Source organism: Mastacembelus armatus, chromosome 4, assembly GCF_900324485.2.
Source record: "Mastacembelus armatus chromosome 4, fMasArm1.2, whole genome shotgun sequence".
Classification (NCBI taxonomy): domain Eukaryota; kingdom Metazoa; phylum Chordata; class Actinopteri; order Synbranchiformes; family Mastacembelidae; genus Mastacembelus; species Mastacembelus armatus.
The window spans coordinates 25,345,888-25,360,099 of NC_046636.1; the positions used below are offsets into that span (position 1 = coordinate 25,345,888).

A 14,212-nucleotide genomic window follows, 5' to 3' on the forward strand; every position below is an offset into this window, starting at 1 on the left:
GAGGGATCAGGAGGATAGATATAATACATCATTTAGGACATTATCACTTACAGATTATACTCTAAACTACACACACCTTTACCTTTAAAGGTAAAACTGGGACACTGATATGAGGTGTTTATTACTGACAGGTTGAATCTCAATGAAACAGAAAGCTGAAAAAGTTATGAATAATTTGACTAAGAATGTGATGCAGCTGTCAACACAAACATGATCGCACTAAACACACTCATCAATTGGTAATTAGTTTTAAGAGAAAGGCCTTTAGCATATAGCATCAATCTTCCTGTTGTTGTTTTTCTTCTTTGCTTCTTTCCACCTTGATCACACTCCTGTGTGGCTGTTTGTAGTTGTCTATAAATCTGTGATCCACTTACTGTAAGTTGTGTAGTTTTTTATATTCCATCTTTTCTTCTTGTTGCCAGCTGAGTGTTGTATCTGTATATTGTGGGTTGAGCAGAATCAAAGTATTTCAAAAATCTGCATCTGTACCATGTTTGTTTCCTAACCGTCTATAAAGCCATGTAGCATCTAATAACATTATAAAAATCCAACTGTGACCCAGCTTTCAACTACACAGGCCCCTCCAGGTTCCTACTGTCTAATCTCTAATTAAGCACCCGTGCTGCCCAGTAGCCTTGTTGCCTAGCATCCTTCTGTATCAGGCTATTAAAATGCAAACAAATATGCTACAATCCCAGCTTCCTAGCAGCTTCCTAACAACATGATTTTCTCCTGCAAACCTACTGTAAATTGGTGTCAGATCTCTATGTGTAACCTTGTGTAAAAAGCACATCTTGTTTGAAGGATTTTAACCCTTGAATCCACAGCATTTCAATCAGCCAACACACACAAAGGCTTAAATTAGACATCCTGCGGTTTGGTTTCTAGATATTGATTTCTAAATAAATCAGGAAGACATTTATACACACCTAAAAGTGGTAATCATCGTACATACACAATCATAATGAATTAACAGCATACAGTAATCCAAATTGGTGTCAAAGATGGGATTTGCCTGTTCCCAGCGATACGATTCTCTAATGCCTGCTGAGGAGGACAGTAACTGTATGATGCAACATGTGTTTTTCATGCACTGCTGTTTCCTAAAGACACTAATTTCTGGTGTTTATTTCTGAAAGGCATTATGGTCTGACCATTTTTGTGACGCACTGACAAATCCCAACATGTTCAGTGACAACCATGTACCTCGGCTATGACTGAAATACTGCTGGCCCCAGGGTCTGACTGGGGCCCCTATCCCAGCAAAGAAATAATACAAGCTGCTGAGGAATACACCCATTACCTTTGCACCTATGAAGATAAACAGTATGTGTGCACGTCAAAATACACATTTCACTGCAAGGTATGAGAAACAAATATGTTACTATTTACAAAATCTGTGTCATTGTAGTTGCTAGACCAGCAAAATCGTATGCATGCTACTTGTACATAGAAACTGTAGGAAAATCAATTTACCATGTAACATCATTTAGTGTCACTGTGGAAGTAGAAGTGTTCACCACTGACGTTATATATGGTTTATTGGTATTTAGTAGTCAAAATGGCATTCCTGCCATACGGAAAAATGGAAAACATAACTCAACATGTAAAACACTTTTCTTAAACACTTTCCTTAGAAAGAAATGTTTTCTGCATAATCATGAAAATGTCCAGTGTTTCTGAAACCGTGCCAGGGGTATGGAAATTTATTAGCACAACTGTACCTGCTGTTATATCCGCACAGCTAAATGTGTGTAGCTATACATTTATAATTTCAGTTTTCTCAAATAGTAAAGCCTGTGCACACCCACACAGGTGTTCTTAACTACTTTGGCTGATTAAGAGCTCTAGTCACGCCGAGCTGGGTGGAGATACTGCAAATGATGTGATCACAAAGTGCACCTTTATGTACCAATAGGGCTGTTAAACTGTCAGTCAAACCCGGACTGAACATGTTTCAAATGCAGGTAAACCCAGGAACATCCATTTAAGACAACACTAGTGCTGAATATGTTAGATCCGTGTACCAATAGGTCTTTTACCTGAGTGAATGAGAATAAAAAGGATGATGATAAGAAGGACGTGCATGGCCACACAGTAAAAGTAAAAGTGATCATGTTAACACAGCTGCCCATGATTTTCACAGTCACTGCAGAATAAGGTAACTGACAATAATCTATCAGAGAAAGGGTTTATACAGTGTGTCAGTACAGACACATTTCAGCTGTGTGTTCCAGTCATCCACCTCTTGTGCGTCTGACAGAACAGATGTGCTCCAGCTGTTTACATAGGACAGATAAAGGCTCATGTTTTACTGCACATAAATGCAAACCAAAGCATATTTGTATGTTTCTAATCTATTTTCAAGTACTTTATACACGTAATTGATGCGACTGTGTACAGTATTTCGCTCAGGACGTTTCCAAAGTGCGTCAACACCTCCTTTGTCCTGTGACGCACAAAGCTGCTGATGTTGTTCTGCTAACACTACACTTTCTGTGAAGACATGGTGTTATTTTCCATAACTTTGTCTAGACCTCTTACAAATGGTCCCTAGATCTTGTTAAACTTTTCACTCGAGCCAAATTTTTTTCACATGTAGTAGTGTAGTCATTGGGTCAGACCAGCCTCTGCTCTATTTCTATTTCTATTTATTCTCTTTTTTTTTTTTTTTTGCTCAAGATTACGTTAAACATACCAAGATTGGGAAGGTTTTGGACCAAAATTATAGACTTCTACCTTAAATTCACAATAAATGCATGCCAATCCTTGCCAACAAGTATGTTTAGCTAGTGTTTAGTGCTGCTGTGGTTGTCTTCTTACTAACACTGAGCAAATGTCTGCCTTGCTTAATGGGCCTATGAAGCTAAATGCTGATGGAACAAAAAGCATATCTCATTCACTTCCTGCCTTCTGTATTTTCATATTTTCCCAGGCTACACTCTGGTCACAAGCTTTGAGGCTGCCACTGCCCTTTGCTAAACACAAATCCAACAAAAAGTCTATTCTTTTTTCACCACCCACCATCATCCTGTTATCGTGCTGCAAGAATCAGCTGTCAATACAAAGCCCGCTTCAATCCATTCGCCACAAACTTTACAAAAACACATACAGAGCATCATTAAATCTATAAGCTGCCCTTTGACAGCCACTGTCTAAATTACTAAGTCACTGAATATACATGTTATGCCTCAGCACATAGCAAGGGGATATGGGCAATAACTACCCAGGCCCCAAAAGTGCTATATCAATGAATATAGAACAACCAGAGAGAGCAGTGTAAGGTCCTTATAGCCTCTCTCACTCCTCCTGGGGTGAGATATATATATATATATATATATATATATATATATACATACACACACACACACACGCGCGATATTATAATGGAAGTGAACCAAGTGAGATAATGTGATGGCATGTGTGTGCGTGTGTTTCGATGTATCAATACAGCTCAGAGAGTGGGGGAGGTGTTATCGTTTCTGTGCCTTCATATAGTTCAGATAGAATCGTCTCCAAAAGAGACAGAGAATAAGAGAAGAAGGGAGAGAAACAGAAAGGAAATGAAGGAGATCAAGATTGTGAAATAGAGGTGGGAAGTGGAAGGTGGGGAGGGGGTGAAGATAAAGAGCAAGTATGAAATTTAAACAGCAAAAGCGAGTAGGATAGAGAGAGAGAGAGAAAAAAGCAAAAGAAGCTCAAGGGAAGGGTAGGGAGGCACAAGATGACTGTTACAGCTCAATTAATGCCGGGACATGAGATGGCCCTGCCACTGATAATGACAGAGTGTGTGTTAGAGAAAGAGACAGAGAAGGAAGAGAGGCAATAGCAGTGATCTTGACAGGATGTTAGGAGGAAGCTGGAGGGGGGTGAAATAGGAGGAGGACAAGGAGGAGGAGAGGAAATAAGACCAGATACTGTTAAATCTATTCATGATTCATTATTTCTCACTGCAGCTCAAAGCACCCCTCCCTCTCTTGATGTCTCTCTCTCTCTCTCTCTCTCTCTCTATTTCCCTCTCTCGCCATCCTTTTTCCCTCCATTGCTTTTTTCTTGGCTCCCATTTTCATCTCCAACTCCTTTTCCCCCTCATCTGTTCTCTGAGGTCTTTATCTGTCTCCTCTAAAGCTCCATCCTTCCTGTTTACCCTCTCTTCTTTCATCCGTTCAATTAATCTCATTCCCCCTCTTTTCCTCTCATCCCTGTTCACTTTTTCCAACATTAGCTCTCCCCGTCACATCTGTTTTTTTTCTCTCTTAACTACTTTTTTCCCTACGTGCTCTTTTTTTCCTTGCAGTCTCATATCAGATTCCTCTTTTAAATGATCTCGCTTTTTTCAGACTATCCTACTCACTTTTCCATCCCCTCTCCCTTTGAACAGTAACATCTTTTCTACAACTTCTCCTTTTCTCTCAAATTCATTACGCTAGATTTTTCTATCACTAAATCTTTTTTATACCAGTTCCTTCATTTTAAATTCTATCCATCTTTCTCCACACATTCTTCTTTTTATTCTATTTCTGTTGATTTCTCCTTGTCTGTTTCCTTTATTATCTGTGATACTTTAATTCTTTTACTATCTGCCTCATATTTCTCTCTGACGCTCCTGTCACCCCCACTCTTATCCCTTTCACCATCCTTGTTGGTTTTCATTTGTTCCCATATGCTGTTTTTCAACTATCCTTTTTTTTTTTTGTGTTTACTCTATCTCATATTCCTGCTGATCACTGTTCTTGTAGCTTCATCCACTGAAGCCAGGCTTCTCCTTTTTCATCTATTCCTCTTTTTTTTTGCTCTCATTCACCTGATTTGGTCTCCTTCTGTCATCTTTCCCTATCCCCTTTTTCCCCGCTCTCTTTCCTATTTTTCACTCTCCCCTCGTTGGCCTCCCTCTGTCATCTTCCCCTCCTCCCGTCTCTGCTCCTCTCTCCATCTCTCAGAGGTGCAGCCAGCCCTCTAGTCCATTTCTTCTTTTTGGCGACCAGAGCTGACAGTCCAGTTCTGCCTCGCTCTGCTGCCAGCCATCTCTCTGTCTTTCTCATGCACCAATGCAAAATGATCAGAAGCTCGTAAAGCTATATTTTTAAAGTAGCTTTCCCAATACCCTGACCTCTTTCTTCCCTGGTCCCTCGCTCTCTCTCTCTCTCTCACATGGTGTCCACTGGTCTCTCTCACCCCCTTTCTTATTATTGCTTTGTCAATAGCTGTGTCTGCTGTGGGGTTGAGGAATCAATCTTTCCCATCCATCAGTCAGTTTCCAAATGAAGGAATTTGGATCTAACTGAATTTGGATTTGGAAAGAATGGTACAGGAGAAAAATTACAAAATTTCATCTTCAAACATGAAGCTATTTTTTTCTGTTGTTAAGAATTACGTTGACACGATCCTGGGTAATATGCACACCTTGTTTTCATTTTAATTAAATGTTAACTTACATTAAGACACATCACAAGCAATGAATTAAGTCATTGTCAGTAATATTCATCTTGAATCATGCCAACAGCCTTTGCCTTGTCTCTGTTACACACAGTATCCTCACGAACACACAGATGCTGCCAAATAAACTAAAATTCTCATTTGCTTTTCTAGTTATTTTGGTGAAATGTGGCTGATTCGGATTTTAATGACAATTGACAAATGACAATTGAAACACATCCACCTATTGTAATTCTTGAAATCTAACATGCTAAACTGACCCACATTAATTTGTGGGTGCTCTTGTATGGTTTTGTGCAGTTCTATTATTATTATTACTACTGTGCCTAATATTATTCTAGTAGTGTTGCAAAAAAAAAAAGATGACTGGGACAATAACAACAAATCTACCAACTCAGAAAGAGCATCACTTTAGAGTCAAATCTCGCCTGCAAAATGTTCCTCTAATAGAGGCACTGTGAGTAAGGCTCTGTGTCATTGTGGAAACTGCCGCCTGCTGTATGATTGCTGAGGCTGCTCTGTTGCAATAACGTAAATCCAAAATAGGTACCCATGCTTTAACAGAAGGAAATGGCACATGTGTGGGAGCTGCATCATGTGCAGCACAATAACACAACATTACAATAACAAGGGATGTGGACTGAGGTCTAACATAGCTGATACCGATCAATCCCGAACTTCTAGCATGGGACATAACTTCAGCCAGCACTGGTGTCTGGATTAAGTATGTACACTACAGTCGATATTTGGACAGAAACCCACTGTTTGACATGTCTGTGCTATAATTACCGTGATAGCTAAATGACACAATGATTATGAGGTTAAAGTGCAGAGAGCAGAGGTTTTCACTTCAAGGCGTTTTTAAGAGATTGTTTCAAACAATGAGCTGCTTTCTGAATGCATATGCAGGGCACGCTGGGAGCTCATTGTAAAATGTGAAAAACAAATCCCTCCTTGTCTTCCATGACAGTGTCTGAGTCCACCACAGAGAGCAAGTGAGCATGACAGAGAAAAAGAAAGAGCGAGACACAGGCAGTCACCTTAAAGGGATATGCCATTCACCTAGATAATGATTCTGTCGATCTGCATGGAGGTCTGTCAACATAGATCTCATGTAAGCTACCTGTCTGCCTTTTGCCTCCGTCTGTCTGTGTGGACATGTATCTGGCAGAGCGCCTATCTATCTTCCTTTCCTGACTCAGACGGCTAATTAGCACACTGCGTAGGGGCGCACAAGCAGTCACCTGTTACTCGGAGGATACGCTGCTCATCAGACGTATCTACTACATTCAAGAGTACAGGATCGCTGTGAGAGTAAATGGAAATGACACACAATTCACACTGACCTTTTCTTTATCACCTTCAACCTGGTATTTGGTCTTTACATTGTTCAGAGAATCAGTGGGTGACTTTGCACACCCGTCCTGACCATAAAACATAACTTTACCATTGCTACGGTTACTCTTTCTACCAGCCTAACTCTCATATCAGTACTTATTTCTCCTCTCACCTATAGCTGCTTTTGACAATAACCAAGTAAAAGGCACACAAATATTTCATCAGCCGTGATAATAATTCATAATTCATCCAAATATACAATAAAGTCATTCAGGCTGCCAATATAGTAAACATTAAAACAATGTGATGTCAGACAGCAACCATGTGCTAAACACTACCTTACTTTAGACTGTTTAGATTTAACACTTAAACTGGGCAGCACTGTAGTGAAAATGTGTTTCTAATAAAGTGTCCACTTTAATTACATATGTGGATGTCACTTTATTTAAATTCAACTCACAAAAGAACACGGGAGTAAGAACCCACCCACATACAATGACACATTGGCATACGTTGGTGTGAAATAACACATTCACATCCTCCCATCTACTAAATAAATGCAGCTGCTACACAGAAAATGACACAAACATGCACACACACACACACACACACACACACACACACACACACACACACACACACACACACACAGGTACACCCCCACGAATGGCAGCATCAGCCCAACAATGTAAAGAGAATAAAACATTTGGAGTTTAATCCTTCTTACCTGCTTGTGCATTTCAATGTTGAGACCATAGGACATTTCATAGTACTGTTGAGACAAACATAGATGACAGAGCTTCATTAGCATTTTATACACAGCACACATTCAGTCTTACACACAGTATCTTTCATTGAACATCTGTTGCTCACTGTAGCTGCATATGCTGCATTTTGTCACTGTGGTTTTAATAAAAAAAAGAGAGAGAGAGAGAGAGAGAGAGAGAGAGAGACAGAAGATGGGAAAGAGAAAGAGTGTGTGTGCATAGCACAACAAATGTGTGTCTGTGTATAAATAATTAGGTATTTATGTCTCGGTGCGAGTTATGTGCAATCAGTGTCTCAGCATGTGTGTGTCTGTGTGTGGGGTGCGAGGGTTATAGTTTGACAATTAGAGTCTATGCACAGTTGTCAAATGAACACAACACTGTGTGTGTGTGTGTGTGTGTGTGTGTGTGTGTGTGTGTGTGTGTGTGTGTGTGTGTGTGTGTGCGTGTGTGCCCCTATGAACACATATGTCTGGTGGCTATCAGAATAATGAGCCTTCCTCTGTGAATGTTTGCTTAGAATGTCATGCACTATGAGTATCTGAGTGTTGGTACAGCGTATGGTCTAACGTTGCATAATCAAATATCCCTTTTATACCTGGTACTAACATACAATCTGTCTTGATATTTTAAAGAGAAACACATGTTAATGGTTAATGCAGGCTGTAAAGTCATTGCAATTGGAGATCTATTAAGACCACATCTGGAAGTGGTCTAGCTCACTTTGAGACAGGCCACATCTGAGAGGTTTAAATGCAATCTGTAAAAAAGAAAAGAAAAAAAATCCACCCAACAACTTAAAAAGCAACTTAACTGAGACTGCCATCTGCCAAAGTCTACAATCAACTGTTTTCTTGGCAAAGGATTAGTAATTAGAGTTCATAAATCAGCGGTGCTTTCCTCGACCTGAGACACATCAGATCTGTTGACTAATACTCCAGCTCCTGTAATCAGATGTCACCATCAAGATTAGAGCTCACACAATATGGCCATTAATCAATCAGGCCAATGACAGTAAATCTATTTGTATTTTGTGTTCCCATATATATGTGACACTAGCACAATAAATATATTGGTTTGTGCGTGTGTGTGTGTGTGTGTTTGCTAAATGCCTTATGCTGCTACCTCTGCATGTGTGCACTTGTTAAACGTGTTGCTTTCTCTCCTCTGTATGTGTGTTTGTGTATACGTGTACATCAGTAATATTCTGTAATGGTGTTGGCGGCGAGTGGCACACAGACAGCGAGGATCCGTCACGGAGACAAAGACAGCCTCTGCTGCCGGATGAGCAACACTCTGACTGATGAGAGCGAGACACGACTCTCTCTCTCTCTCGTCCTCTCGGTATTCTCTTGCTCATTTTCACTCTATCACTCTCTTCTCTCTCCATTTATTCCCCACCTCATTCAGTCCCTCCCTCTCACTCCTATCTCTATCTTTCAGAAGCTGTCACTGCGTCTTTTCTCTCTGCCCTCCTTTCTCCTTCCAGTTATTCCCTTCCTTCTTTCTCGTGCTGTCAGATGTTCTTTAACTCTCCATTTCTATCTTTTTACTTCCTGTCTCATTTTAGTCACTTGCGATCATTGTCTCAATCCATGCATCTACCTATCTATCTATATTCAAATTCACTTTATTGGCATGAACATAATTAGGTACAGAACTACACTAAGAAATTTTGAATAAAAAAGGTGGACTAAATACAAAAACGGGAAGATTTTTGGAGGAGCTCAGGACAGTTTCATATGTCGTTGCATTCTTTCTCCCAGAGGCTGCGACATGCTCTGACATATTTTGCTGCCTCAGTGGCAATGTCAGTTTTTTACCCATGTATAAATTCAATTTCAGTCTGAGGGAATGTGTTGAATTCTTAGTGTTTGAGTCTTAGTTTAGAAGAAAAGCAACAGAATCTGACCATGTTATGCATCTGATGAAAACTAACGTCTATGTCATTTTCAGATTATCAGCTTGTATAATTGAACTAAGATGACCCATCACCTGCACAGTGGTCCCTGGCAGTTTACTTAATTAAATATAATTTCAATAAAATATACTTTTTTTTTTTCCATTTGGGAGAAACGTTAGTGCTGATATCACGAGTCAGGAAACAAAAACTCCCTAACATGCCTCTAGTGACCATATAAATTATTATCTGTCAGAAGCAAAGGTGGACATACTCTACAGCCACGAAACATCTGAGAAAAGACATTGAGATGGACAGATTGAATAATAAAGCATGTTGACAGAAATCAAGAGTCTATTTAAACCATGACTGTAAATGTTCCCTAACCATAACCAGGTAACTACTGTGCCTAAACAGAGCACAAGGCAGCCTTTACAATGGAAACCAAACGAAGCACCTGCACAAAGAGAGTTCTGTGAGAAACAAAGTTGTATGAGGTTGACTACGGTATGAGGAGCAACACACTCAGACAGTGTCGCGTCATGTGAAATAGCATCTATAAAGCATATTGGAAGAGACATGAACCGAGTGCGGGACTATTGAAATGGGTGAGTATTTCAAAAAGATGATCTTAACTGACAGCACAGACAACGACTGTACTGTGGCTGCTGTGTTTCAATCTGGAAAGCGAATGTCTATGCTGAAAAAAAAAAAACAGCAGAATAATAACAGTAAGGATCCTGCAACAAGTGTCCGTCACTGGTGTGTGCTGCTCTTAATGTGGACACTGTGGTGATAAAGTGTTCTGTGTCTCACCAGCACGCCAAAGGCAGAAACAGAAAACTTCTCAAAAAGAATATTAAGCGTCCATTAGGATGAAAATAGACTTAATAACAAAATACGCAATATATTATAATCTTTATGTTTCTGTTTGTCTTCAACATAATTTGTCTTCATAATAACACCATTATCTCAATGACACAACCTACTGAAACACCAAAAGGAATTTATCATTTTGGCCAGGAAAAAGCTTTTTCATGTACTTGTCACTTTGTCTGATGAGTCAAAGGGTTAATTTGGGTCCCTGGTACAGAGTCTGCGATGTATGTGTGAGTCCTTTGATATTTGCTTTTCCTTTGCTGTCGCCCTCTTGTGCTGTCTCTCCTTTATCACCTTCTTTACTCCTTTGCATTGTCCCTCACACTCTGCACAGCTTTTCTCTCTTTTTTGCCAATTATCCTTTGTTTCACATATTTTACCTTCTTCACCTCTATCTCCTTCCTATTAATCTCTCTCTTTTATCCCCCCTGTTGTTTTCTATCTGCTGTATCATCTGTCCTTTACACTCTGTGTCTTTTCTACTCTCTCATTTTAGTCATTCCTATCCATCATCTTTCTCCTTTATGTTCTTTCTCCATTTCATGCTCTCTCTCTCTCTCTCTCTCTCTCTATTTCCATTTTCTGCATGGCTCCCTCGTTTTGTATATTTGGTCTCTCTCATCCTTGGCAAATTCTATATCTATATATTCTCCTTTTTCTCCCCCTGTCAAGCTTACCTTGGCTGTGTGTTTAGCTTTATCCCTTCCATTTCTCTCATGGACAGACTGACACAAAAAATGTTTTCATGCACACAAAACATACACATATATCTTAGGATCTCTTTCAAATGTTTCAAACAAGTATTCACACATCTAAAAACACATAAATTAAAGCACACACTCACAAACATACTTGAGCTAGCTCTTTGTGTTTCTATGTCTGCCTCTCCTTCAGCCCTCTCAGCATGAAAGAAATGTTACATCTCTCTTTGTTCTCTCTCTTTCTCTCCATGTCTCATCAGCATCTCTCTTCACCTCTCCATCATTACACCTCTCCTCGGCCCTCCCCATCTTTTTCAACTCAATTCCTGTCTGTCTCTCCTTATTAGTTCTCCTTCCATCTCTCCCATCAGCTTCTCCACCTCGCCATCATTACTCGCTACTTCTCTTTTTCGCTCACTCCTCTTTCATTCCCTTCTCTCTATCATCCTCTTTTCATTTAGTATCTCACTTTTTTCACACTATGCTAACGGTGTAGTGTGCTGTGTGCTACAACCAGGTCCCCAGTATTTCAATGAAACCTTGTAAGTGGCAACAGAGCTCACTTCGGCATCCGGCTTCAGCAAGAGACCTCCAGTGTGAACTAAAATAAAGCGGCTGACTGTAGGTACTATACAACCATCACAACATTATGGACAGCAATGTAATAAATGTATGATGGTAAGTCTTCCCCGCAGACACTGTAACATAGTTGTAAGCAGAGTCCTTATTAAAGACTTTCTCAGTAAATACAGTTTAACTCCATAAGGATAATGACAATCTGGTAAAATCATATAAAAGACGACTTCATAGCATAAGTTATAATTATCGAGAAAAACAGTATATTAACATTACAGCGTATTGTTTTTCACTGTGTAGAAATGTCCCCCACTGAACAGTCACCAGAGATCTGCAACACTACTGCTAATAACAATATTAGATTGTAATAGTTTATTGGTCCCTGCAGGGTAATTTTCTCTATGCAGACTTCCTTGGCATAAAGTCAGACAGACAACGGTGTCACCTTCAGGACAGCTTAAAGCAATTTAGAAGGTTTTTCATTTGCCAGGGCTTAAACCTGAGTCATTCAACCCAAAGGAGACAAGACGCTGATTGTCAGCGCAGAGTGCAGTGTTACAATATCAGGGTTTGAAACTGTGACATGTGTTAAGAAGCTAAAAGCTGAGTGATCTGGCATCTGAGAAGTTTCTCCAGATAAACATTTGCTCATTTAACTGTACAACAAACTTAGTTCCACAATAATTTGGACCAGTAAAGGATTTCTTTGAAGAGGCAGAAAGGAGACGACTAACTGACTGAAATATAGTACCAGTTGTCCTGTGGGTGTAGGCTAGACAGCAGTGAAGTGACTATTGTGCTATTTTGCAGTCTGTACAGCACTCTACTGACAACGCTCTATGGGAGTCTGGACTGTAGTGTAGTTGCAACTGTGCTTTGTATTCTGTGAATGTTCAAGTGTAGTACTGCATGTTAACAGTTACCACTAATGTTTACTGAATGACAAGATAAACCACATTACATCCTGCAGTGTACGGTGTGTCTTAAATAGGGAAGGACTGCTTCCCAATCAGGTTCCACGATAGTCCTGATATCGTGTGTGTCACCAACCGCTAACAGGTGGACTCTGCAGTCTGCACAACAGGAAGCATAGCTGCACTATGACTGTGGTCTAGATTGCTGCATAGCAATAGCTGTACTGCCTGCGTAGCTAAATTTGCAGTACTACACTACATGTTTGGTCTGTTGGGTGTGCAATTTCACCCCCCTCAAACACACAATTCTGGTTTATATAATTCCTCTGTTGTGTCTCTGTTTAAATTCTCCGCTCTGTCCAAGATCCCTTGTCTATGTATGTGTGTGTGTGTGTGTGTGTGTGTGTGTGTGTGTGTGTGTGTGTGTAGGAGCCTGCTAGATGCATGTGGTGCATTTGCGTGTGTGTGTCTGTTATGTGTTAAGCCTGACAGAGGGGCACTAAGCCAATTGCCTGACGTCATTCACCAAGAACACCTAGCACTGCCCACCCAGTGAACAGAAAAAGAGAGCAGTGTGCGCGTGTGTACTATATGTGTTTGTGTTGTACAGTTCTTCTCAAATGAATTGTGAAGTATGCAATCTCAATGTGAGCTAAAAATGATTCCTTACAAGAACTGTTCTTTGAGAAAGCCTGCAAAAACATACTTTGCATTCTGAATAAAAACTACAGCATACACTGAGGTGAATGTATCTGCAAAGTAATCCACAGCACAGGAGATTAGAGTAAATCCATATGCCATAAAGCTGCAAACTTTAAAACTACAACAAAGATAATGAGGCACTAGCGTCATGTTTGTAAGGTTTTGCTGGCAATGTGTACACAGGGCTTGGAAATTATTCAATACTGTTTATTTACCTTCAGCGAAACTGTAATATGAAATTGTGGTATTATTTTACCAAAATATATTCAATCTCATAATTCCATGTCAGAAAATGAGTTTAAAGAGACTGAATATTAACAATAAAAAAAAAAAAAACAACATGTGCAAGCGTCCTTTCATTATTTCCAAAACCAGAAAACAATTTTGTATACATGTTGTGTAAAGCCGTGTAGGGCCCAACAGCACTGTGTTCGGTTTTAAACTTTGACAGGACTTACATCTGCAACTCCATTTGCGAGAGAACTCTCTACCATATGTAATTGAGGGGAATAAAATCTCTGGAGCTTTAAATTGGTTTCAATTTCCAGTTTATCTAAAATAGAAAAAACAAAACAAAACATGGATATAGACTGAGTCTACATCTTACTCACTGCTATTATCATCACTACATTTTTGGCCTGCCTTTTGGCTCGTTATGTCAGTTCAAGCAGGCGGGATACCTTAGATAAATGAGGTTGCAGTGTAATTCTTGTTTATCTGATCGCACCGTAACGCTCTGCTCTTCTGAACATACCCCATATCTGGTGTTGATCTCCTGCTAATAACATACACACTGCACTGTCATCATCAGGGCATGCCAGACAAAAAAGCATTCCAGCATTTCTTTCACCGGGCTGCTCTCTCCCTCCTTCTGTTTCTCTCTTCCTTCACTCTCATGTTTCCCCTCCTCCTTTTCACTCTTCCATTCTTCAGGGGGTGTTTGCTCTTTCGTTCCCCCCCTCCCATCCTCCACCCCCATGGTGCTGAGAGAGTGTC

The 14,212-nt window shown here is 40.0% G+C and overlaps 1 protein-coding gene across 2 annotated transcripts in view; it reads right to left on the reverse strand.

The window, feature by feature from the left end:
- tle2b (TLE family member 2, transcriptional corepressor b) overlaps positions 1-14,212 on the reverse strand; it is a 71,802-nt gene that overhangs the window by 38,808 nt on the left and 18,782 nt on the right. For both annotated transcript variants that reach the window (XM_026304756.1, XM_026304755.1), the window contains exon 4: positions 7,505-7,549. In XM_026304756.1, the coding sequence (XP_026160541.1) occupies positions 7,505-7,549 (45 nt within the window). The remainder of the gene's footprint in view (positions 1-7,504; positions 7,550-14,212) is intronic.